This window comes from Pollicipes pollicipes, unplaced genomic scaffold (assembly GCF_011947565.3).
Source record: "Pollicipes pollicipes isolate AB1234 unplaced genomic scaffold, Ppol_2.1 Scaffold_4881;HRSCAF=5763_pilon_pilon_pilon, whole genome shotgun sequence".
NCBI classification, from domain to species: Eukaryota; Metazoa; Arthropoda; class Thecostraca; order Pollicipedomorpha; family Pollicipedidae; genus Pollicipes; species Pollicipes pollicipes.
The window spans coordinates 37628126-37652961 of NW_023596576.1; the positions used below are offsets into that span (position 1 = coordinate 37628126).

Sequence of the window (24836 nt, forward strand, 5' to 3'; positions counted from 1 at the left end):
CGATGGTGTGACGGCGTGGGGTAACACGCGGCTAACAGCGCGCTCGGTGGGCGGGACGGCGAGCGTTCCGCGGCCGGCGCCGTCCAGCATGGCCTGGCTGTGACTAACTCCGGCGGTGCTTAGGTGCTGTGCGGTCCTTGAGGGCCACTTGCCGTGTGTATGCGATTGTAGAGCTCGTCGCTTCAACGCTGGAATCGGTCACGTGTTGAAGGTGGTATAACACTGCATTTGCACACTAAGGCGTCATGGATGGACCTGGGGAAGTCACAGTTGTGTGCACGACTGTCGTCCGACCCATGGGTGCTATCGATTTGCACTCCGCATGGTCCGTGCATGTTTACTTACGCTCCTTTGCGCTCATAGTGGTCCACCATCAACAGGGCTTGGTGCACTGTGCCTTCGCGTGATGCAATGGGCCGTAGTGTATAGCTGACGCGGTGCGTGTTGGCCGCCGGCCAGCCTGCCGGGCAGGGTCATGCAGTGCGGTCGGCGGCGCGGCCGCCCGGTCCGTCACGTGTCACGCGGGGCCGGGCTGGACCGCAGGTGTGGCCAAAGGGTGCCGCGCGACTCAACGACGAACGATAAAGCCGACGGCATTTATTCATGGCCGCCGGGGAGCGGCCGCGGGACGGCGGCCATCGATCCCGGGACTTGTCGGCCTCCGGAGCCGAGCCGAGCCGAGCCGAGCCGAGCCGAGGCCGAGCCGAGCCGAGCCGAGCCGAGCCGAGCCGAGCCGAGCCGAGCCGAGCCGAGCCGAGCCGAGCCGAGCCGAGCCGAGCCGAGCCGAGCCGAGCCGAGCCGAGCCGAGCCGAGCCGAGCCGAGCCGAGCCGAGCCGAGCCGAGCCGAGCCGAGCCGAGCCGAGCCGAGCCGAGCCGAGCCGAGCCGAGCCGAGCCGAGCCGAGCCGAGCCGAGCCGAGCCGAGCCGAGTCGAGCCGAGCCGAGCCGAGCCGAGCCGAGCCGAGCCGAGCCGAGCCGAGCCGAGCCGAGCCGAGCCGAGCCGAGCCGAGCCGAGCCGAGCCGAGCCGAGCCGGGCCGGGCCGCACGGCTTCGCGGCGCGGCTCGGCTTGGCTCGGCTCGGCTCGGCTCGGCTCGGCTCGGCTTGGCTCGGCTCGGCTCGGCTCGGCTCGGCTCGGCTCGGCTCGGCTCGGCTCGGCTCGGTTCGGCTCGGCTCGGCTCGGCTCGGCTCGGGCTGCTGGCGATGGCCGCTGCGGTGCCGGTCAGCTCGGTCTGCCGCCGTCGCCGTCCCCGGTCGGTCCTTGCACAGTATGCTGCCGAGCAGTCTCGTGGCGGTGCAATGCTGGGTCTCCGGCTGGGTGATCTCGTCTGTAGTTATATTTTTCACCTTGCTATGCACTTGTCGGTATTAGCGTCGTTAAGTGCAGCGTTTTGCCGTCATCAGTAGCATTGCTTACTGGGAAGTGACTGGTGGCCGCGTCCAGACTCTTGTCGGAAGTGCCGTCGTCCGGCTCCCGCCCAGCCCCGGCAGACCTCAGCGGACCGAGCAGGACACTGACGCCCAGCGTGGGCCGGCGCCGGCAGCCAATCACGAGTAATCGGCTTTGCGGCCGCGTAAGTGGCCTGATCGCAGCCGACTCTGTCGGCCGGCGGCCGTATTTACACGCGGCCGGTCCCTCTCCCGCGGCCGGCGCTGTGTGCTGAGGCAAGCCTGTCCTCTCCCACAGTCGGCGCTGTGTGCTGAGGCAGCCCTGTCCTCTCCCACAGCCGGCGCTATGTGCTGAGGCAGCCCTGTCCTCTCCCACAGTCGACGCTGTGGGCTGAGGCAAGCCTGTCCTCTCCCACAGTCGGCGCTGTGTGCTGAGGCAGCCCTGTCCTCTCCCACAGTCGACGCTGTGGGCTGAGGCAAGCCTGTCCTCTCCCACAGTCGGCGCTGTGTGCTGAGGCAGCTCTGTCCTCTCCCACAGTCGGGGATGTGGGCCGAGGCAAGCCTGTCCTCTCCCACAGTCGGGTCTTTGGGCTGAGGCAAGCCTGTCCTCTCCCGCGGTCGGCGCGATGTGTTTACACGCGGCCGGTCCCCCTCCCGCGGCCGGCGCTGTGTGCTGAGGCACGCCTGTCCTCTCCCGCGGCTGGCGCTGTGTGCTGAGGCAGACCTGTCCTCCCCCGCGGCCGGCGCTGTGTGCTGAGGCAGGCCTGTCCTCTCCCGCGGCCGGTGTTGCGTGCTGAGGCAAGCCTGTCCTCTCCCGCGGCCGGCGCTGTGTGCTAAGGCAGACAGCAGCTGAGAACATGAGACCGAACAGCTGTCGCGGGCGGCAGCTGCTCACCAGCGGCAGACGTGGCGCACGCATGCCGGATAGCTGCCCTGGCTGGTGGCTAGAGCGGCGGCGGACGGTCCGAGGCCTGGGAGCACTTCTGATGGACAGTTGCGTCCGCTCAGCGCCGTGACCCGCGGCGGCGACGGCCCTGGAGCTGGCATGCTGGCTGCCGACGGCACCATGTGCAGACCCTGACTCCATCCTGGGGTGGGGACATCGCCGCCACGGTCACCGCCGTCTGGTTCGGCCCGGTGTCTGGCGCTGTTTTCCCGCCGAGGCCGGTCCGGGACGGGACGTCTCTGATGCTGGGCTCGGCCCGGTGCCCGACGCGTCTCTCCTGGCTGTGTACATACAGTCGAGGCGTGGACGGCGCGGAATGCCGCGAACGTGTGTGTTTATGTACACGGCCGCGGCGGCCGGGACAGGTGTGACCTGTCTTGGCACGGCTGGCCGTCGGTGCACGGGGCGGCGTACGTCACCCGCCCGGAGGCCGCTCCAGCGGTGCCCGCGTTAGCTGCAGTCAGACAGGCAAATTGTCAGCCGCGCTCCAGCTGATCGTCTCTAAGGTAGCGCATGCGAAAGCAGCGTAATTATTTAATGGCATGCTTTTACTGGAATCTATATGAATGCAGCCCGAGGCATACCAGCACTCGGGGTCCACTTCCCCGCGGCTTGTTGCCATGCATTCCGTACTAGAACCAACACACCCATTTTGGTCACCTTTTTATGCGTGTGCATCTATTTTTTAGTTAACCGTGCATGATGTCGCTGATAATGGCCTGAATTCGTGGTTTACGATGTACGAATCATGTATGCACTTATAAATAAAAGCACCGAATCACCGACAAATGACAGGGTTCACAAACATACCGTCGGCCGCGCACGTAGCCACTACACATTGACACTATACAGCAGCCGAGGCAACCACTAGGCTTCTGTGTTAGCCACGTCCTCAGGAACGCCTCTGGAGAATGCGAACGCCTTCGAAGATGCCGGCAGCTGAGGACGGGTCCATGACGTCGGGCGCTGGCCACGTCCTGGTGGCTTGCATCTCTTGACGCTCTCATCCTTGACGCTTTCACGGGTAGCGCCACTGGTAATAACTGCATGACTGTTGTTGTTGGGTGGAGGCCCAGCCCTGCTGGGCTCCCCAGTGTCGCCGGACCCCTAACAGCGGCTGTGTGTTGCAGAGGCTCAGCCGGTGTCCGCGGCGCCGGTGTCGCCATCGTCACCCGACTCCGCCGACTCGGCGGAGGCGTGGCGGGCGGGCTCGCTGCCGCCCAGCTTCCCTTCGCCTCTGACGCGACACCGCACCTTCAGCCCGTCGGCGCTGGTCGGCAGCCTGGACAAGAGCATCACCCAGGTGAGTGCCCCGCCCGCCCGCCCGCCCGGAATGGAGGGTGAGGCCCGGCCAGGGTCGGTTCGCTCGCCTGCCGGGACCTGCTGCCGGCGGCCCGCCGCCGGCGTGTGACCGCCCGGCCGGCGGCGGTGCGCGCCGGTTGAGCCCGTCAGAAGTCTGGGGGAGCCCACGAACGTCTCGGAGCGGGGTGGGGTCGCCGTGTACCGCGCCGTGCGCCCGCCGCCGGCGTGTGACCTGCCGGCCGGCGGCGGTGCGCGCCGGTTGAGCCCGTCAGAAGTCTGGGGGAGCCCGCGGACGTCTCGGAGCGGGGTGGGGTCGCCGTGTACCGCGCCGTGCGCCCGCCGCCGGCGTGTGACCTGCCGGCCGGCGGCGGTACGCGCTGCTTGAGCCCTCGGAAGTCTGGGGGAGCCCGCGGACGTCTCGGAGCGGGGTGGGGTCGCCGTGTACCGCGCCGTGCGCCCGCCGCCGGCGTGTGACCGCCCGGCCGGCGGCGGTGCGCGCCGGTTGAGCCCGTCAGAAGTCTGGGGGAGCCCGCGGACGTCTCGGAGCGGGGTGGGGTCGCCGTGTACTGCGCCGTGCGCCCGCGGAGATTGCGGACTATATTGGGGCCGTGTTACTGTAACTGAGCTTACCTGGAAAAGGCACGGTGCGGTGGTCGAGGCCGCCCCTGAGCCCGCTCTACAAGACGTGCCGGGAGATGACGCAGCGAGCCGTCTGCAGCCGGCGCGCGCGCGCTCGCCGGCTGCAGATGTCTCTGCCCTGCCACCGCGCGGCGTCCGCCGCTGTGCACACTCCCGATAAATGTGGCGTGGGTGTGAACGCTAGTGGGTTGTACAAGGTGGAACGATATTATCAGCACATGTGCGCGCAAATTGGGCGGAAGTCACCCATATCGTGCTTGGGCCTGATTTATTCAACAGCTGTCGGGCTTCGTTCAGCAGCTGTTTCGTTCGGAGTTTTCAGTAATAATTCATCGTCCCACGCCTTCCGGTCAGCGCTACTTTGAACAGCTTCTGCCGGCGAATTGTGGCGAAGCCGCGCTGTGGGCCGTGTCGACGCCATGACTGTAACTGCCCTGGGCAGAGGCCGCATGCCCGCGGTGTATGTGATGAGTCGATGGCCCCAGACACCGCGCCGGCGTACTTGGCCGGTTCCCAGAGTGCATCGGCTCCGATGGGTTAAATTGGGACTGCTGGGAACGGGCTGGCTGGAGTGCGCAACTTGGCCGATTCGTAAATCGGCTCATCAGCTGCAGCGAAGAACTCTTTGCGCTGGGTTTGGGCTTCTTGGCCGTATCCGGGCGGCGCTGGCATGTGGAATGTGTTAACAAGCCATTTTCCTTGAACGAATCGCCGTTACCACCTGGCGACATGGCGTTCAGTGATCTAACAAATTTGTCTGACTCGCACTCTGCCGGGCCCTCCTAAAACCATAGTGACTGAATCTTTTGCGTTCGTTAGGGACGCCGCCGACTCGGGGCGGGTTTCAGGCGCCGTTTTCACGTGCTCTGCGACAGCGCCGTCCGACCGTAGGGTCGTCTCGCCCGGGTGGAACTACTCTGTCTGCCCATACCCACCGGCAGCTGACCTGGCCTGACCCGACCTGATCTCATCCGCCGGCAGATCACCGACTGGCTGGCGCTCATTACGCGCATGTGTGAGCGCCCCGTGGTGGTCGGCGACGCCGAGGACGTGGCCAAGATGACCGCGAAGCACAAGGTGAGTTTGGCGGCCAGGGCGCGGGCCGCTCCTCCCGACACACGCGGGCCGCTCTTCCCGGCGTGCGGGCCGCCCCTCCCGGCGCGCGCGGGTCGCTCCTCCCAGCTCGCGCGGGCCGCTCTTCCCGGCGCGCGGACCACCCCTCCCGGCGCACGGGCTGCTCCTCCCCGCGCCGACGGCCTCCCGGATGACGGCCGCGGCCGCTGCCAGTACAGACCGGCAACACAGCCGAAGAGTGGGCCATGGGCTCAGCGTTGGCGCTGTGGCGTGCGGAGGACGGCGGCGAGACAGGTGGACTCATGCGGATGTGGACACGGGCGGGCGCGGCGGGCGGAGTTGTTTCTCAGAGAGCGGCCCAGCCGTCGTGATCCTCTGACGAGCAGCGGAGGTGGCGTCGGGAGCTCGGTAACTCCTCCGCGCTGGAACTCATGGGAACACTGGGACTCCTGCGGACGTGGACACGAGCGGGCGCGGCGGGCGGAGTTGTTTCTCAGAGAGGGCCCAGCTGCCGTGAGCCTCTGACGAGCAGCGGAGGTGGCGCCGAGAGTTCGGTAACTCCTCTGCACTGGAACGCCCCGCTAGATTGCTTAAGTCCCCTTACCGGGACTTTGGCCATCATATAAATCACCGTCGCCTGGAAGTTGTTGAACGATACGATTCTGTTTCAGTGCGGGAACTAACAACTCTGCGATTGGGTGCGTCGATTTTTAGCTTCAGAGAACTATGAGCCGTGAGAATCCATGGCAGAGCTGGCTGGCCGTTGTGTTGAATGCGGCGTTCGAGTATCGTCGGGCCATTTTCTTTGCACCAGTATGCCTACCTGCTCCGTCGCTGTCGTTGCGAGACTGTTTCCCGGAGAGGCCTGATTGCGCAGCGCCGAGTCGCGTGATGGGGCTGGCTGCCCCTGGAGGTGCCGAGTTGCCCGCATGTCACTGAGGTGCCGGCAAGTGCTCCAGCATGTAGGGCCCCACCCACGACTCACCTGAGCTGGAATCACCCGACTCCGAATGCGAGCTCAACTCTCTTTCGGTCCGGCCGTGCCGACGTCGGCTCGGTAGCTCAGGAGTATACTCTGAAATCTGACGAGCGGTCAGTGCGCGGCCGGCGGATCCGCTGGCGACCCGTACAGTGACGGGCTGCAGTTCTTCACTCTGCCGGGACTGGCCGCAAAGTCACCAGGAGGAGTTCCAGGTCCGGGCGAAAATCCGGCCCTGGGTCGGAGCTGAATCCGGACCAAGGGCCGTGATGGGCGCCGCCGGGTGGGCCCTGTGTCGCCTGGCACCGGCCAGCAGGTGCAAGCTCAGCAGGCGCGTCACCGCTGCCGCGCCGGGTCACAGCCACAGCCCGCGGGTGCAGCTTAACAGCGCGCACCCGCTGATCCGCGCCGGGTCACCGCGACCCCGCGGTGCAGCTCAGAGTCAGCTGCGCGTCACCGCTGACCGCGCCGGGTCACCGCCACCGCCCGCGGGTGCAGCTCAGCAGCGCGTCACGCTGACCGCGCCGGGTCACCGCGACCGCCCGCGGCAGGTCACCGCCGACATTCCCAAGCACCGCGCGGTCACCGCTGACCGCGCCGGGTCACCGCACCGCCGCGGGTGCATGGCTCAGCAGCGCGTCACCGCCGACCGCGCGGGTCACGACCCGACGCGCTGGTGCAGCTCAGCAGCGCGTCACACCCGACCGAACGCCGGGTCACCGCAACCGCCCGCGGGTGCAGCTAACAGCGCGTCACCGCCGACCGCGCCGGGTCACCGCCACCGCCTGCGGGTGCAGCTCAGCAGCGCGTCACCGCTGACCGCGCCGGGTCACCGCCACCGCCCGCGGGTGCAGCTCAGCAGCGCGTCACCGCTAACCGCGCCGGGTCACCGCCACCGCCCGCGGGTGCGGCTCAGCAGCGCGTCACCGCCGACCCCGCGCCGGGTCACCGCCACCCGGCCCCGCGGTGTTGTAGCTCAGCAGCGCGTCACCGCTGACCGCGCCGGGTCACCGCCACCGCCCGCGGGTGCAGCTCAGCAGCGCGTCACCGCTGACCGCGCGGGGTCACCGCCACCGCCCGCGGGTGCAGCTCAGCAGCGCGTCACCGCTTGACCGCGCCGGGTCACCGCCACCGCCCGCGGGTGGCGGCTCAGCAGCGCGTCACCGCTGACCGCGCCGGGTCACCGCTGACCGCGCCGGGTCACCGCCACCGCCCGCCGCGAATTAGCCTCTTCTGTTTGCTCTTTTGCATACAAATTACCGCACGAATGAGGCCGGTATTGAGCGGAATGAGGCTGCGGCGCCGGCTGTGTGCGGCGGCGGGCCGACACAGGCCGGCGAACTCCGCCGCGCCGGCGGCGGCCGCTCGCGTGCGCTCGTCGGCCCCGCCGCTTCGGCCCGCTAATTTGTGGTTAGTTCGCCGTCATTGTTCGTCGGGGCGGCGCTGAATACGAAAAGTCGTTCATTAGAGGCGAGGGCGCCGGCCGGCGCTGCGACCGGGGTCGGCTGGGCTTTCCCGGTGACCTGGGCGGGCTACTGCGTCGCCGGCTGCGTCCGGGAGCGGCGCGGCCCGCAGGCCACGTGGGCGGCTGTGCTGCATTGCTGGGCGTGCCGAGCAGCTTTTGGTTTGCTTCCTCACCATCGACACGTGTGCGGGCATTATGTGCGGCCACGCGGGATGGCACGCTGTCATGGCACCGGCGCCGGGCCGCCAGTGCCACGGCAGGGATGTGCCGGGCGCTGGGCGGCGCTGCGGGCCGGCCGGCCGGACACCGCCAGCCTGCCTGTGTATGCAGATGCGCGCGGCCGTGTGCGGTAATCCGATACGGGGAGGGAGCCGACCGGTGGCGTGGCGCCGCCGCCGTGGCGCGGTCCCGACAGTGGGCTCAGGCTCGACGGTGGGGCCGTCGGCTCCGGCTCAGGGGAACGGCGCCACATAGTTGGAAAAGGAGAAATGGTCGACGTGGAAGGCGATATGTGATATATCACTTGTGACGTGTTGAGGAAGTCTAAGGTGGCTTTGCCAAATTGTGTCATTCAGAAGACAGCAAGAGTGTTGTCTCTAAAACAGGCTTGACAAGTTAAGCAGCCAAAGAGTATCGAGAAAACATCGTTGATTTCGCGCTTCGAAACAATCGTAGCATGGCAAGTGCTTTTGTTGTATTTGGTGAACGCTCGATATTCGCCGCATGCTTCTCCATCGCTATCCAACAACTTTGTCTTAGTTTGGGGCTGTGCTGGGAAAGTTGAACAATTTGGAAGTCGCGCCAAACGGCTGTGGTTTGTAGTTGACCGTTTGTGGCTCATGACTAGCGCATCGCGAGGGGTCGGTCAGCGGAACCGTTTGTAACTTTTCAACCGTCCCTTTTCCCAATGCGGTTTGTTAACAAAGGGAGGAGACTACTTGACGGCGCTGGCCTAACCTGCAGATTAAAGCCAGCTTGACCTGGCCGTCGAGTGGCATGAATCGGCAGGCTGCTGTGTGCCTGCTGTAGGCTATAACGAGCCCTCTGTCCGGGACCGAGGGTCAAGATTAGCATGTGTCAGCGCGCGGCGGCGTCCGGCCTGGTCGGTCTTCTATGGCTTGCTGTTTGCTGGCGCGGAAGTTCCCCGTTTGGGATGATTCGTAGACCCGGTAATTTGCGTAACGGATTAAGCAGCCGTATTGATGACTAATGCAAACATGATTTTGGAACATGGTAGCCTCACAGCCCTGTCAACACTGATAATCCCAGTCGTGGAGTGCGACCTGCCGCACAAATAAGTTTTCCATGCTCTGGGATGATGGCTGGTTTCCTTAGTCGATAATGAAGCGCCCGGCGCGCAGCTAGCAGTGGCGGAGATAGCGGGGCGATGAGGAGGCGGCCGCTGAGGGAATCAGTCGCTGGTGCCGGGGGGCCTCAGAGCAGGAATGCTACGACAGGCACGATGTCTGGCGAGCCATTGATTGGCGCTGCGCACCGCGGCACGGGCGAGCGCTATTGTTCTCGGGTCGGTGTTATTTACCGGGAATAATGTGTAGCCGTCAGCCGGATCGATTGTCTTTCTCCGGCACTCGCCGCGCCCCGCCACTCTGCCTGACGTCTGCCACCCCCGGCACTTGCCATTCTCCGACATTCGCCGCGCCCCGCCACTCTGCATGACGTCTGCCACCCCAGGCACTTGCCATTCTCCGACACTCGCCGCGCCCCGCCACTCTGCCTAACGTCTGCCACCCCAGGCACTTGCCATTCTCCGACACTCGCCGTGCCCCGCCACTCTGCCTGATGTCCGCCACCTCAGGCACTTGCCATTCTCCAACACTCGCCGCGCCCCGCCACTCTGCCTAACGTCTGCCGCCCCAGGCACTTGCCATTCTCCGACACTCGCCGCGCCCCGCCACTCTGCCTAACGTCTGCCATCCCCGGCACTTGCCATTCTCCGACACTCGCCGCGCCCCGCCACTCTGCCTGATGTCCGCCACCTCAGGCACTTGCCATTCTTCGGCACTCGCCGCGCCCCGCCACTCTGCCTAACGTCTACCACCCGCGGCACTTGTTCAGCATTCCCCGTCTCCTCTTATATCACCTCTGGCCCTAGCCTCCCCCCCCCACCCCCCCCCCCCCGACCATCCCGGCCCCGACCCGGGCGCGCTCCGGCGCTTGCCACGCCCCGTGCTCTTTGAGCTGTGCCCGTCCGCCCGCCCAGCGCAGTGCGATCGGTCGTCTCTGCTCTTACGCTGCTCTCTGGCGCTGTCCCCGAGCGCCCCGACTGTCAGCGACGTAATGCGCCGTGATGGCTGAACGTAAAACCGACTGAGAGACCTCGGGAAATGCGTTGCCTCTCATTGTCAGAGCCGGCGTCAATTTCGGCTACTTGTGTCACAGAGACACCGATAGGATCCATGCGCGGTTGTCGGGAGTGACCGGGTGCAGTTGTGCCGTTCCAGCCCTTCGCGGCGGCCTCAAGAGTCGGTAGGAAGGGCTGGGTGTGGTAGCATAGGCACCGGCGGGGCCCAAAAAGTCATTGGCACGGGTAATTTGGAGATCATAAGTCTGGAGTGCATCGTTTCCAGTCAGTATGTACAACGGTAAACGGTACACATCTCTGCCAATGGTGGCATTGTTTCTGATGAAAGGACTCGTCTTTCGCTCCGCTGTGTGCACTAATGGAGTCGAGTATCTGCCAGCGTCGCATTTACGAACTTCCACGCCAGTCAAAACGAACGGGAGGGGGAAGGGGGGGGGGGGCGCTGATAGCAGTTCCCCGCGATATTGGAACAGAATTCAGCTAGAGAAAAAACTGCGTACATTTGATGGCCGTCGAGATTTTGAAGAAGGCCCGCGCAGGCGTTTTTGCATCTGACGTCGTGGTCATGACCTTTTCGCGTTGGCGACGCCATTTTTTTTTACCATGTTCGCTTATGACTTGCTCGGACACATCGTATTGCTGGTGTCGAGAACACATTATCTGGTTAGGAAGGATGGCGCATTGATCCACAAGTTTAGTTCACGTTATTTGGCGGTGTACGGTGCCCTTTTAAAGCTAAGTGATACTGACAGATGGGAAGTGGTACACATGTAAATATGTCAAGTGTGAATTAAGCTAATCAGTAAGGAGCTGTGAGACGAGGGGGGATGAAAAACGAACAAAGCACGGCCAGACAGTCTTGGCTGTTCGCAGCAATGGTGATTACAGGCTGCCTAGGTCCAATGACTCCTGGTCTAAACTTGCTCCGGCCTGCTGCTTTATTGGCGCATTTTTGACTGATCTGTACTGGATTTTCCTGTGCTATTCAATATTGAAGTAGCATTAGCGGGTTGCGAAGCGATAAGGAGACGATAATAAGCGATGCAATAAGAAGCGATAAGACGAAGATAGCAGGGCGATGAGGAGTGACACGTTCAGTCCAACACGGCTTAGTCGAAATCTGTTTGAATCAGTGCACTAAGATGACCTAGACCTGAAAGTGCATGATATGTCGAAGGTGTTGGCAGTCACTGAGCTGTATTAAGTCCGCGAAAACGGTTGTGCAATTATTACAAAAAAGTGTGAGTTCACATGAACGGTTTGATGCGACAGCTCGAGGGTGGGAACAATGCAGTGCGAGGGCTGAGAACAAAGAAGGGTCACGAACCACATCACTTTTCATGAAAGTCTCTTGAAGCGTCATCATTTTGAGGTACATGCCAAGTTTTGACCTTCAAATGTTGCCCACGCTTTTAGTTGGGACTTTCTTAAGTTTATGCAATGCATGCGGCGATGACAGGAGCTAGGCCGCATGTACATCGCTTCCTTCCGATGTCCCCGAGTTTGATATCGTGTCTCCGTTGATGAAGCTGCGGCTGCACCTGCTCCTCTCTTCTTGTGGTCGTTGCGACGCCTCGACACCCATCGCATTACCCCGCTGTGGTGTCGACATCTCCATGCGTCATGGTATGCTGTTCCGGTCGGCCGGCGCGTGCTGCGGGACAGTGTGCGTCGCAGGCACACGTCGCGTACCGTACACGTGGCCAGCGCTCAGCCCGGCGGCCCGTTTCGGCCGAGGCCGTCTGGTGGAATGCTTCGCTCAGATGCGGTCGCTTTGGGGAGCACACCCGATCGTGTGGACGAAACGAGCACCCCCGATGCGTGATTAATGGAGCGCCAGGCTGGCGTTAAGAGGAGATTCGTTTTGAGCCTGCGCCGTGGAGCGGGCTGGCCCGGCTGGCGCGGCCCGTTCAGCTCCGTCTACGTCTGACCGTCTCCTGCTGGCGATGTGGCTGACGGCGCCGTCCATCAGCGTCAGCGTCGTCACGAGATCACAGTCGGCGATGATCGATGCAGCCATGAGCCGACGCCGATGAGCCGCGGCGTGCCCCCGAGAGGTGGCGGCGCGGCCCGGCGGCGGCGCTCTGACCCGTCCGTCAGGCAATCACCGGTGCGGTACCCGAGCCGGCGCGATTGACCGCCGCCGGCGGCGGGGTCGGAGGAGGAGACGGAGTCTCGGCCGCGTCCGAATCGATGCGCCGCTGGTGCCGGCCGTGCGGCCCCGCTTCGGTCGCGCACCTGCGGTCGGCCGCGGCCCTGCTCGGCGGCGCGGAGTGAGCAGGCAGCCGGACCGGCGGCCGCTCGCGTGGGAAAGCGGTGACGTCGGCCACCGTCCTCGTGCCGCCGCCGCCGACGACGGCGACGACGCACGTCGATACGGGAGCCGACGCGCAGTCTGGCGGCGGCGGCGGCGGCGGGTGGCGACGGCGGCGGCGGCGGCAGTGTAGCGGGCCGAGCCGGCGCGGCCGCGCGCGCCCGGGTGCGTCGGCCGCCGCGAGCGTGGCGGAGAGCGGCGGCGGCCGCACCTGAGCACATCGATCGCCGCCGGCCGGGAGTCGCCGACGCCGAGCGCCATGTGGCAGCGCGGCCCGGCCAACGGGCCGGCCGGCGGCGGCGGCCAGCAGCGCGCCGCGCCGCCCGCCGCCGCCGCCGCCGCCGCCGCCGCCGCTGCTGCCCAGTATGGCGTGAGTCTGCCCGCCAGCGCGGCCCCCGTCGTACCTGTGCACCTGTGGTGGCCCGACGACAGGGCCTGCCCTGGATGGCGCCGCCGCCGCCGGGCCGGGGTCTGGGGCGCAGCAGGCGCAGTGGAGCGCGCGCCGCTCCAGCAGGGCGTATGTGGCAGGTTAACTGGAGGTTGTCGGCCGGCCTGTCTACGGCTGTGAATTCGCTGAGGGCGGTCAACAGGCGTGCCAGGGGCCGTCCCAGAGCAGATGGAACGGGCGTGAGGGCGGCCCGCGGTGCACCGGCGATTGGTCTGATAGCACGCTGGACCGCCGCGGCCTGGTGCCGCCTGCCGCTCAGTTATCGCCCAATGCCCTCTTGATGTCGCAAAGTCATTCTTTTTCCGTGTTTTCTTCTATAACGTGATCTTCCTGTCGCTGTGTTTGCTGTCGGTACGACTCTGTCTGCCTTCGCGTCAGTCGCGTCGGTCGGTCGATGTCGTGTTTTGTGTGCAGCGCGACGCATTTGCTGCTTTTTCGCCGCTCGTTTTCGAAAGCGCATCGACGGCCACTGTACTGCTGGTTTGCGCAGCTGTTTATCAGGGATTACTGGACCCTCCATAGAGGCAGCAGCGTTTGTCGCGGCCCGTTAGCCTGCATGTCCTTCACTCCGTCGGGGCTGCTCGGCGTCCGACCGTCGCCGGCTTTGGTCGGCGCGCGTCTGTCAGCGTGGATTGTTTTCGCCGTGTTGTTGCCCGGTGCGCCGTGTTGCGTGCGGGGAGGGTGGGCCGCGCCAGGCTTGAGCTGGCCAGCAGTGATGTATATTTAATCAGCGGCTGGACGCTCAGCTCCAGCTCTTCGGCCTATCGTTCCCTGACTTGGACGGCGTCGGGTCGGTCGTCTTGGACGCTTAGCTCCAGCTCCGCGGTCTATCGTTCCCTGATTTGGACGGCGTCGGGTTGGCCGTCTTGAACGCTCAGCTCCAGCTCCACGACCAATTGTTTTCTTATTTGGACGGCGTCGGGTCGGTCGTCTTGAACGCTCAGCTCCAGCTCCCGCGACCAATCGCTCACTGATTTGGGCGGTCTTGGACGCTCAGCTCCAGCTCCGCGGCCAATCGTTCACTGATTTGGACGGCGTCGTGTCGGCCGTCTTGAACGTCGATGCGTGTCCGTCGATTTCGGGCTTCATTGTAGCACCTTGCTTGGCACGGAAACCCAGATCAGTGAAGGATTTTCGTCGGATGGTGTGGGAAGATCGGGGCTCTTCGTCTCATCAGTGGAGCTCCCTAGGTGTGTTTTATCTATCCAGCGTGGCATATTTTTAAGAGTTTCAAGTTATTGATCGTATTACATAACGTTTGTGGTAGTTGTTTTTTTAATTTCGCACCGATTGCAGAAGGCTGTTGTGCTTGTCCTGAATTACCAGCTGGCTAGCAAGCTCGTTCCATTGTCAGTCTTACGTTCCCAAAATCAGATGCACGGCAGTCATCAGCAGCGGCCGTCCCGCCTGCTGCGGGCCAGGGACTGTCTGCCGTATGGAGACGTGTGGTGTAGCCGCGGCGTGAGAAACAGAATGTGCCAAGCGTGATAGCTGAAAAATTAGTTTTGTGTAGGCATTTGGTAAGTTCCGCTCCGCTCCGCTCAGGAGCACCGCTCCGGTGCTCCCGCAGACCTTGGATCGTGTTGTTTAGATCGTGAATATCGCTATTAAATTGGATGCGTTTGAAGAGCCACAATGCCTTTGTCATAGGCTAGCTGAAGCGTGGACCTCATTTACCGTTGTTAAGGCATCCGTGTTTTTCACTTGGCAGTGAAAATAACTGATCGTCGTCACTCCCATGCATTATCGATCTGTGCGATGTCGTGTCAACTCGGCTTCCGTTCGATTCCCCGCGTTGGCCTCCCTTCCTGCCAGACGGGCGACGCCATATAGCTTCAGCAGCTGAGCGTGTCGTAAAGCCCCAATGACCCACATGCAGACAGCGCGCCCCCCGTGCCCAATACTGCTGGGGGGGGGGGGGGGGGGGGCTCCGGTGCCGAGTTATACCACCGGCGAGGACGGGCCGCCGCGCTCCTGGGCAACAGGTTCCCTCGACTCCGATACAGCCGGACATGGGCTGACGAGGCGCTTGCGGTGGGCGTACTGTGACTGCCCGAACAGTGTTTTGACGGGGTGTGGAAGGAAAAATGTCGAATCGGTTTGATTTGAAGGGACTTTTCAGTTTTCAAAATTAGCTCGCTGTCCGTCGAAACCACGGGCTCTTATGTCGAAAGCATGTGCTATTACGTTCGAAACCATGGTATATGATAGCGAAACCATGTGCTAGTTTGTCAAACCATCGGCTATTATGTCGAAACCATGGTCTATCATGAATCGGAATCAGGACGTCAGATCGTAGCTAATCGGCATGAGGAGGGCCAGCATATTCAGGGCGCTGTGGAATTGCTTGGGTCAGTGGCTGGCGGCGCGCGTGCGCGGTAGACAGGGCATGACCACTGCATGTTGCATCGTCCCCACCAGTGCTGCCTTGGCGTCTCGAGTTTACAGATTTCCTGGCGCCCGTGTTCAGGTTGTGGGAGTTTTGTGAGTTGTGGGAGTTTGGGAGTTGCGGGAGACGGACTGTTACCACCTCCTCAAATCGACGTTGCCTCAGACCTACTGCTGTCAAAGTTAGTGCGTAGAACGACGGTAGAGAAACGGATATGCCATCAATGCTGGATCACCGTTGTACATTCACGCTATCCCCTCCGGAAGCAGAACGTGTCAAACTGGTGTCGCAGCGACAGACTCATGTTCAAGAGTATGCTGCTGGTGGTGCCGCTGCCAAATTACCACACATGTTCCGTGACATGCTGTCGCGTTCAGCAGCCGCTTGCCGCCTTGTACTGCTGAGTGCTGGTGATCTCTGCCATGCTGTACGTTGTAATGAAGCCGTGGGTTGATTCCCTGCCGTCGCCGGATGCCCGTCGGATGCCAGTCCTCGCCGTCGCCGGATGCCGGTCGGATACCAGTCCTTGCCGTCACCGGATGCCGGTCGGATGCCAGTCCTTGCCGTCGCCGGATGCCGGTCGGATACCAGTCCTTGCCGTCGCCGGATGCCGGTCGGATACCAGTCCTTGCCGTCGCCGGATGCCGGTGGGATGCTAGTCCTCTCCGTCGCCGGATGCCGGCCGGATGCCAGTCCTTGCCGTCGCCGGATGCCGGTCGGATGCTAGTCCTTGTCGTCGCCGGATGCCGGTCGGATACCAGTCCTTGCCGTCGCTGGATGCCCGTCATGCTAGTCCTTGCCGTCGCCGGATGCCGGTCGGACGCCAGTCCTTGCCATCGCCGGATGCCTCCCAAGTGTGCTGTTGTGGGGCCGATCTCAGACCGCTTCCCCGGCTGGTGTTCAGCCTGCGGACGCTCCGATGTCTGCACCGCCTCAAACCGGGCGACGGAATCGCCCCAGGGCTCATAAATCGTCTCGGCGGCCGGGGTTTTCTGTGCGATATTCGTCGGTAGTCTGGCGGGATATGGGGCCCGGCCGGCGGCTGCTACAGATGTCTCCTCTGTGGGTGTTTGGCTCAGTCTGCTACAGTTCGCCGCACGTCGGCCGCTGATGGCTGGCGACTGTGGACACTGTGGACACGCCAGGGTTGGAAGGCCTCCCGACGACACTCATTATGCTTCACCCGCACGTCGTGGGTGGAACGCCGACTGTGGCGTTCCTCTGATAATCGCTGCTGCTAAATCGCACTGCCAACGATTCATTTCAAGACGAGTTTGTCTACTCAGTCATTTAATCATTGTTTGCGCTTTTAAAATTAACTGATAGTCCAGATTCATTGACCAGTGTTTACCACTCCCATGCTCTTGGGGAGTTTTTTTCAGCCTAGACGCCATTCCATAGATTCACTCAGTGGTCAGTTTTTATAAACGCGTTGGGTATGCTGGGGAACGTTGCACCTTCGTCGCCTTTGCCTGATTATGGTGTTCATGGTCAGGTGGCCGTCACGTGACCGTGCCCTGACCGTTTTCCCGTCCCGCAGAACGTGTTACGCGAGCTGGAGTCGCGCAAGCCCCAGCTGAGTGATCTGGTCAACTCCGCCGACGGACTGAAGGACGACTCCAACCGGCAGCAGGTGCACACTAAAGGTCGGTGGAGCGGCTCGGGGCGACCGGCGGCCACCCAAGACGCTGGTCCGGCCCGGCCGGCCAGGTCCAGGGCACTGGCCCGAGGCGACCGGCGGCCACCCAGGGCGCTGGTCCGGCCCGGCCGGCCAGGTCCAGGGCACTGGCCGCTGACCGCTGGCCGCCGGCCGTCGGGCAGCGGTCCCATCTGCAGGGCGGTCACTGCCGGCCACTGTCGGGGGCGGGGGACAGCAGTGGGACAATGCCTTTGCTGGAAGCTGTCAGGATGAGCTGTGGATGGTGGGGCGGCGAACCGGAAATGAAGAAACCAGACATGTGTGAAGGCCCAAAAAAGATCTTGGGGTCGTATAGTACAAAACATGTTTTTATGGGATCTTGGATCTACCTTTGGAATCCTGGCATCTTTCTGTTAGAAACTATTGGGCCACGTAATTTTTTGGGGTATACTACTTTTGGGATACGTAATATCCTCCTCCAGGTCCTGATATACCTATGGGGAGGCTATGAGCGAGGGATCCGATCTGGTTGTGAAGGGGTATGGACTATAAATATAAAAACAGTGAATAAAGCGAGTGAGTGCTATGGTGACGAGGTCTGAACCATGCTGTGGCGTCCTGAACTGAGCGGACGAGATCCGCCCCTGAGACTGCGGACTGGCACCTGAGCCCTGGGGACGTGGGGTGACCTCTCAGGACAAGCTCTGAACTGTGCGGACGAGATCCGCCTCTGAGACTGCGGACTGGCACCTGAGCCCTGGGGACGTGGGGTGACCTCTCAGGTCAAGCTCTGAACTGATGCGGACGAGATCCGCCTCTGAGACTGCGGACTGGGACCTGAGCCCTGGGGACGTGGGGTGACCTCTCAGGTCAAGCTCTGAACTGTGCGGACGAGATCCGCCTCTGAGACTGCGGACTGGGACCTGAGCCATGGGGACGTGGGGTGACCTCTCAGGTCAAGCTCTGGAGATGAACTGGGAGACGCGACCCGAACTGTCAGGACCTCCTGGTGGCCGTGGGGCGACTGGGGTCTCTGGGAGTGAGGTGAAGGGTGGTTTTAGCTGTCGGTGGAGGTGCGGGCTGTCGGCCGTATGGTCTAAGCTATGGCACGACATGTCAACCGTGAGGACGAGACCTGGACTATGGAGAAGAGCTGGAGACTCTGGGAAGTGAGACTGCTGGGGCCTCGAGCATGTGATGAAGCTTTTGCATTTCCCGACCTGTCTCATAATACACGGGAGAGTCACCGTACCAGATGCCTGTCCCACAGTACACGGGAGGGTCACCGTACCAGCTGCCTGTCTCACAATACATGGGAGAGTCACCATACCAGGTGTCTGTCTCACAGTTCACGGGAGAGTCACCATACCAGGTTGCTGTCTCACAGTGCACGGGAGAGTTACCATACGAGGTGGCTGTCTCACGGTTCACGGGAGAGTTACCATACCAGGTGGCTGTCTCATAGTACACGGGAGAGTCATCATACCAGGTGGCTGTCTCACAGTGCACGGGAGAGTCACCGTGCCAGCTGCCTGTCTCACAGTACACGGGAGAGTCGCCATAGCAGATGGCTGTCTCACAGTATACGGGAGAGTCGCCATAGCAGGTGGCTGTCTCACAGTACACGGGAGAGTCGCCATAGCAGGTGGCTGTCTCACAGTACACGGGAGAGTCACCGTACCAGCTGCCTGTCTCACAGCACACGGGAGAGTCGCCATAGCAGGTGGCTGTCTCACAGTACACGGGAGAGTCACCGTGCCAGCTGCCTGTCTCACGGTACACGGGAGAGTCACCGTGCCAGCTGCCTGCGCTTCATACAGTGCATTACGTAATCGCCCCCGCCGCCGCAGCTTAAGCAGCTCACGTTGTGCTGCCATTCAGTAGATTCCGGCCATGAAATATTCAGGCCCGGGCTGAGCTTCTAGACTGGCAAGTAGCAAGCTGATGTGCCAGTCAAATTACATCTCCCAACGCGGCATATGTGGTATCTCCCTTGCCGCTCATCTCAGACCCGTGGGGTTAGGTTGTGGTGGAAGGCTGCCACACCTGCAGCGCATCAGCGGCATCAAACACCTGGTGTCAGCGACAAACAGGTTGGCTAGGCTCAACGCTGTCGACAAAAGGATCGAGGATGTCTGTAACCCGAGCTTGATATCGCAGGTAGACATTCTTCTCTCTACTCGGAGGTTTCTGATGACTGATAGTTTGAAGTCAATCGCTGCTAAACAAAGGCTGTGCCCATGTTAAAGCTCAGAAATGTTAGGGAGGAACGTAAACGCTTCTAGACGTACGTATGCAATTAGTTCCACCCTCGTTTGACAATGCCGGATTTGCTAATGTCAGCGTTCGTGATTGATCTCGATTTCGTCGTGGCCGCACGGTGTAGTTTGACTACGGATGCATCCATGGCTTATCCTCCCTGTGTGGTCCTCGGCAGGGTCGCCACCCTGGTCGGGTCACCGGCTGGCTTGCGTCTCCGCCCGTGCGATCCGACCTGACCCCTGTCGTCCTCCTTCCGGTGCCGCCTCCCCGCCTCCCTTCCGGCCTGCCGCCGACGTCTCGCGCCGCTGCCGCTGTTTATGAAGCGGCCGCGCCGGTAATAACAACGTTACCATTTCCACCCGGTAATCCGTGGCCAGAATACTGAGGAGCGGCGGCGGGCGGGAGAAACACGGCTCGTCCGCCGGCGGTGGCCGCTGCGCCGGCGGCCGCCCACCCCGGTCGATACACGGGAAGTTGGCGCCACTTTATCCCCCCCGATAGCCCTTCGCGGCGAGAGCGTCGGGCACTGATAGCAGCGCGGCCGGCAGCGGGGGCGGCGGCGGGCTGGGGGTGGGTCGGCGTCCCAGATGTCGCTGATGGAGCCGTCGCCGGACCAGAGCCGGCGTCCGTGTCGGTGCGCCGCGCTGATAGCCTGTTCGGCGCCTGATTACGGGGCCGCCAGCTGGGATTCGGCGCCGGAAATTCCGGCGGCCGCGGCGGACCGCGGTGCCGCCGCGTCATGGGCCAGCAGCCGCGGGGTGTGGCGGAGTTAAACGTGTTGTCAGTCGGGCTGAGCACCCCGCCAGGAATTGGACGGGCGAATCACCCAATTTTACTGGTGTCGAGCCTGACGAGCTGGATGAAATTCCAAATGTAATCCGATACTCGGGCTGCATAATGTGGGGACGCCCACAGCCGTCGGAAATGAGACAAATGTTTAATGACGCATGCGCCATTAGCCACCTGAGGACATTTGCATTTTCGTTGTTATCCACGATTTCATCGCACTCCAACAGCACGCCTAGTTTTTGGCACGTGATCTTGCTAACGCCTAGCTGGCACCCGGTCACCCGGCTGCCTGAGCCAGACCGGCCAGCTGGCGCTCTTCGGAGTAGGTGCTGGGCGCCGGGCGCTGACCCGGCCTGACCCGGCTGCTGTCCTGGCCTCGGGCTCGTCGCTCAGCCGCGCCCGGTCGGCCGGCCGGCGCAGCCCATCCCGGGATCCGCGCCGCCAGCCGTCGCTCACGCTGACGTACTTATTCGGCCAGTTAAAGCTAAGTGGCCGCTATATCAGGCCGCCGGAACGGAGCGGCGCGTGCTGGCTCGCCGCCCGGCGCCGGCCGCCGGCGTCGGCCGGCCCCCAGCTGGTTCTGGCCAGCACCGGACCGCTGCGAGCCTCGAGTGAAATGGCACGGCTGACCCCGAGCTCACGCCGGCTCGGACTGACGTGACCGTGCGGTGGCGTGGGCTGACACGAGGGACGGCAGTGCCAGGTCCAGGGCCGGCGCGCGACAGCGCAGCTCCGGCCCGCCGGTGTCGGGTGGCGTCGCCGCCGCCGCGGGGCGGTGGGCGGAGCCGGCGGCGGCGGGCCGGGCCCCGGCTGGCAGCGGCGACTCTGAGCTCGCCGGCAGGTCGATGTCGGCTCGCTCGCTCTCTCTCTGTCGCTCTCTGTCGGCGGCCGGTCGTGGCCGGGCTGGTGGTCGGTCGGCGACAGCGGTCGCCGCCGCCCGCGGCGTTATTACGCGGCGGACCCAATTAAAGCGGCCGCCAGTCCCGATTAATAGGGCGGCGACTGTGACGTCAGAGCGGCTGGCGTGCCGCCCTGCAGCTTAATCAGCCTCTAATGATCCGTTAGGTTTTATGAATATGCCCACACTGGACTTAACTGTCAGAGGGGAATCAGTCATAAAAGGATATTTATTTGACGGCCGGAGTGGGGCGCGCTCGGACCACTGGTCGATGGTTGGCGGCGGCGGCCGTTAGGGTCACCAGCTGGAATGCTCATCCCTCGTGTCTTGCGCTCGCTCGTTCAGGCCGCATGATTGCTCACAGTTGGCTGCGGACACCGCCGCGCCGTCTTCCTCCGGCAAGCCAGGCGGCCAAATATGGAAGGTTGTATCATTGTATCTGACCCTTTGCGTGCAAGCGCTTTTATCTCCTGATATCTGTGGTGTCTGTGCTATTGGCTGTGTCGTTTAGCACGTGTGGCTTACCATGAGCTCCCCTTTGGGACGCCAGGGACCTATTTGTCGTTATTTCCCGTGTGACGGAGTCCGTGACCGCGGTGGCAATGTCCAGAAGGTGGGCGATAAATGTCATGAGACGCACGCCGAGATCAGCCGAAATGTCAGCGGGGGCCGCCGCCGCCCGGCCGGCGCGGACGGCGCGCTCCCGTGCGCTGGCGCCGGGCGCCGGCCGGGCGCAGCGGACGCAGCGGACGTACGCGCGATCGCCGCTGGCCTGATGCTCCCGCCGGCGTCGGCGTCCGAGCCGCAGCTGCCGCGCGCACGTCGGCTGCGCAGATGTCGACGGTTGGCCGGCCGGCGCGCCGCCCCACTGCCTATTCACGGACCGGGGGCAAAAAGCCAATCCCCTTGGCGCTGAGTCGGATCCTTCCCAGAGCTGGAAATCCAAGCCCGTTGCAGTGTGATGCAATCCTATTAGCCGTTCGCCGCTTAAGCCGAATGGCAGCGTGCGGCCCGGTCCCCCGTTTGGAAGCGCGCCGATGACGCGTGTCGTCCGGATCAAGCGCCAACACCTGGCAGGGGGCCTTGCGCGCGCGGTCAGTATCCTGTTCGGATCAACAGGCCCATCGCGGGGGCCAGCCGTCGACACGGGGTCGTCGTCGGCCGGTCAGGCCGTCGCTGTAATAGGCTCATGCGAAATGCATGACGCCATTGCCCGTCTCCGGCGCGGGCGGAGTGGCGACCGCCCGCCGTTGGGACTGTTGTGGCTGCGCTGGCTAGTTGTGTCGTCACTGGGGGGGGGGGGGGAGGGGGGGGGGGCTGTGTGACGGTCCGGGCCGGCTGGTCGTCGGCGGGACGCCGGGCTCGGCGAGCTGCATCCGCCAAAGGTCATGTGCAAATGTCGCCGGGCGCAGATGGGCGCGGCGGTGTTGAGCGTGTGCGCCGCTCCGGCAGGTACCGCCTGTCGGCCAAAGTGACAGGTGATGGTGGTGTTGGCGGATGGTGGGTGCACGGCAGCGCCCCTGTCAGCCTCTGTCGCCGACGGCGGGTGTCTGTGGGACCCCGCGGCAACGCCTCTGTCGCCAACGGCGGCGGGTGTCTGTGAGACCCCACGGCAGCGCCTCTGTCGCCGACGACGGGTGTCTGTGGGACCCCACGACAGCGCCTCTGTCGCCGACGGCGGGTGTCTGTGGGACCCCACGGCAGCGCCTCTCGCCGACGGCGGGTGTCTGTGGGACCCCACGGCAGCGCCTCTGTCGCCGACGGCGGGTGTCTGTGGGACCCCACGGCAGCGCCTCTGTCGCCGACGGCGGCGGGTGTCTGTGGGACTCCAGTGCCCAGCTTGCTCACAGACGACTTCCACCGGTCTGACTGTGGATGGAATGGGCCTTCTTTTGCGGCCTGGATTGATGGGTATGGGAATGGAGACCAGGCGCTGATGTCTGTCCAACTGCGGCTGCTTCGCCTCATGTCGCCAACTCAGCTGGCGCTTGTCTCGGGTGTGAGCCTAGCCCAGTCATGGGCAGAGCTTCGATATGTAAGTGGAGTGCAACTTCAGCCCCAACATTGCTGAATATTAATGCCAGGTATGTGGCGTTGCATTGGAAGAATGGACTCAAAACACATCATCCCGGCTTGTGTTGAAGTTTCGCTCATGCTTCCTTTGCAGTTATTACCGCGTGATAGCACCGCTGATGCAGGCTTTCTTGGCGTCTGCTTTTCCCCGGGGAAGAACCGTTCACTCCCCCGGGCAAGAAGCGTTCACGACGCGCTCTCGCGCTCTTGACCGTGTCGTTTGCGCTTCTCACCGACGCCCTGACGGCGATGGTCGCCCAGTGATGTTTCAATCTGTCGCCACCGAGTTCGATGCCATCGACGGCGTCGAGCGCGGCAGATCGGCCCGCGCGCCTGCCGTGTTCTCAGCGTATCGCTTTCAGCTGCAGTGGTTTTGACAGCCGGTCTCAAGTGCGTAAGCTCCTTCCAGGACAGAGCCGCGCGCGCGCGCCGCAGCGGACGTGTTTGCCAGCGGGTGACGCTCCTCCGGGGACGGTCGGCCCACTCACGGGCCTCGGGGGGCGGCCACTTTCAGCTGAATGGCCGTGCACAAACGACGCTGTGCAGCTGCAGACGACTGGTGGGAGCCGGCCTCGGAGCATGAGAGATATGTGCTGGGCCGCTACTGGCTGCCGGCCATGCTTTTGGGACTTGGTCTGGCGCTCATGAGCAACATCGATGTTCGCAGTGGTGCGTAGGTGGAACTTGGGCCGATGGGGGGGGGGGGGGGGGGGGGGGGGAAGGCAACAGGAGCTATTTTGAGTAGGTTGTCGTCGGCTAGCCTACTTAGGCGGCATTGCGATTTCCCGCGTCTGTCTCAGGCAGACTGTCCCCATCGAAATCCGGCATTATCATCCGAGAAAGTCGTAAACATCTGGAGTGAGATCTGTTTGGATAACATTCAGCATTTGACTGATGCTCTGCCGTTCTTCAAAGGCCGGATAAACAAACAAGAACATCAAACTGCTGTAAACAACACGCTTGGGATTCCCCAATACTGTTTGAATAACCGGCTTTGAACGGTCCCGTAAGATCTATTTTCATGAAAATATTTTTTTGCGCCTGTCGTCCACCAGCTGATGCTTGGACATGGTATAATTATTACACATACTTAACATGCCAGACGACTTCGTCCGATACAGCACATCCGTCGAGATGGTGACTGCGCGCGTTTCAGAACATGCCGTGTGACGCTTACACACGTGGGCTGTTCGGCTGTTGGCCAGTATGGGCGTCGCCTGCCGTCCAGACGCTGGCGCCGTGAGTGTGGTGCGCACGTGTCCGCGGTGCCGGCCTCTTGGCTGTCACGCCGCCAGCCGCAGCACAGAAGAGGGGCGGCGCCTCGGTTCGTCCCCGCATCATGTGTTCACGGCCGGCGGGCGGCACCTCGGCTCGTCCCCTCCTCATGTATTCACGGCCGGCGGGCGGCGCCTCGGCTCGTCCCCTCATGTGTTCACGGCCGGCGGGCGGCGCCTCGGCTCGTCCCCTCGTGTGTCCACCGCCGGCGGACGGCACCTCGGCTCGTACCCTCCTCATGTGTTCACGGCCGGCGGGCGGCACCTCGGCTCGTCCCCTCCTCATGTGCTCACGGCCGGCGGGCGGCACCTCGGCTCGTCCCCTCCTCATGTGTTCACGGCCGGCGGGCGGCGCCTCGGCTCGTCCCCTCCTCGTGTGTTCACGGCCGGCGGGCGGCGCCTCGGCTCGTCCCATCCTCGCGTGTCCACGGCCGGCGGGCGGCGCCTCGGCTCGTCCCCTCGTGTGTCCACGGCCGGCGGGCGGCGCCTCGTGCCGACACCCTGCTTGCGGCTGACCTCACCTAGCCTGGCTTACAGGGCGGGCCGGGCGCGGTACTACGCTCGGGTAGTCGGCGGGCCGCGGCCTCCGCCGCCGCGCTCGAGGCTGGCGCCCCTCGGCATCCGGCCGCTGCCCCGG

At 63.4% G+C, this 24836-nt stretch overlaps 1 protein-coding gene across 1 annotated transcript in view; it reads left to right on the forward strand.

Annotated features, from left to right (window-relative positions):
* The window catches only part of LOC119100340 (dystrophin), a 113950-nt gene that overhangs the window by 19183 nt on the left and 69931 nt on the right, over nt 1–24836 (forward strand). Inside the window, exons 14-16 of the mRNA XM_037223443.1 lie at nt 3462–3634; nt 5254–5349; nt 16805–16910. Of these exons, the coding sequence (XP_037079338.1) occupies nt 3462–3634; nt 5254–5349; nt 16805–16910 (375 nt within the window). The remainder of the gene's footprint in view (nt 1–3461; nt 3635–5253; nt 5350–16804; nt 16911–24836) is intronic.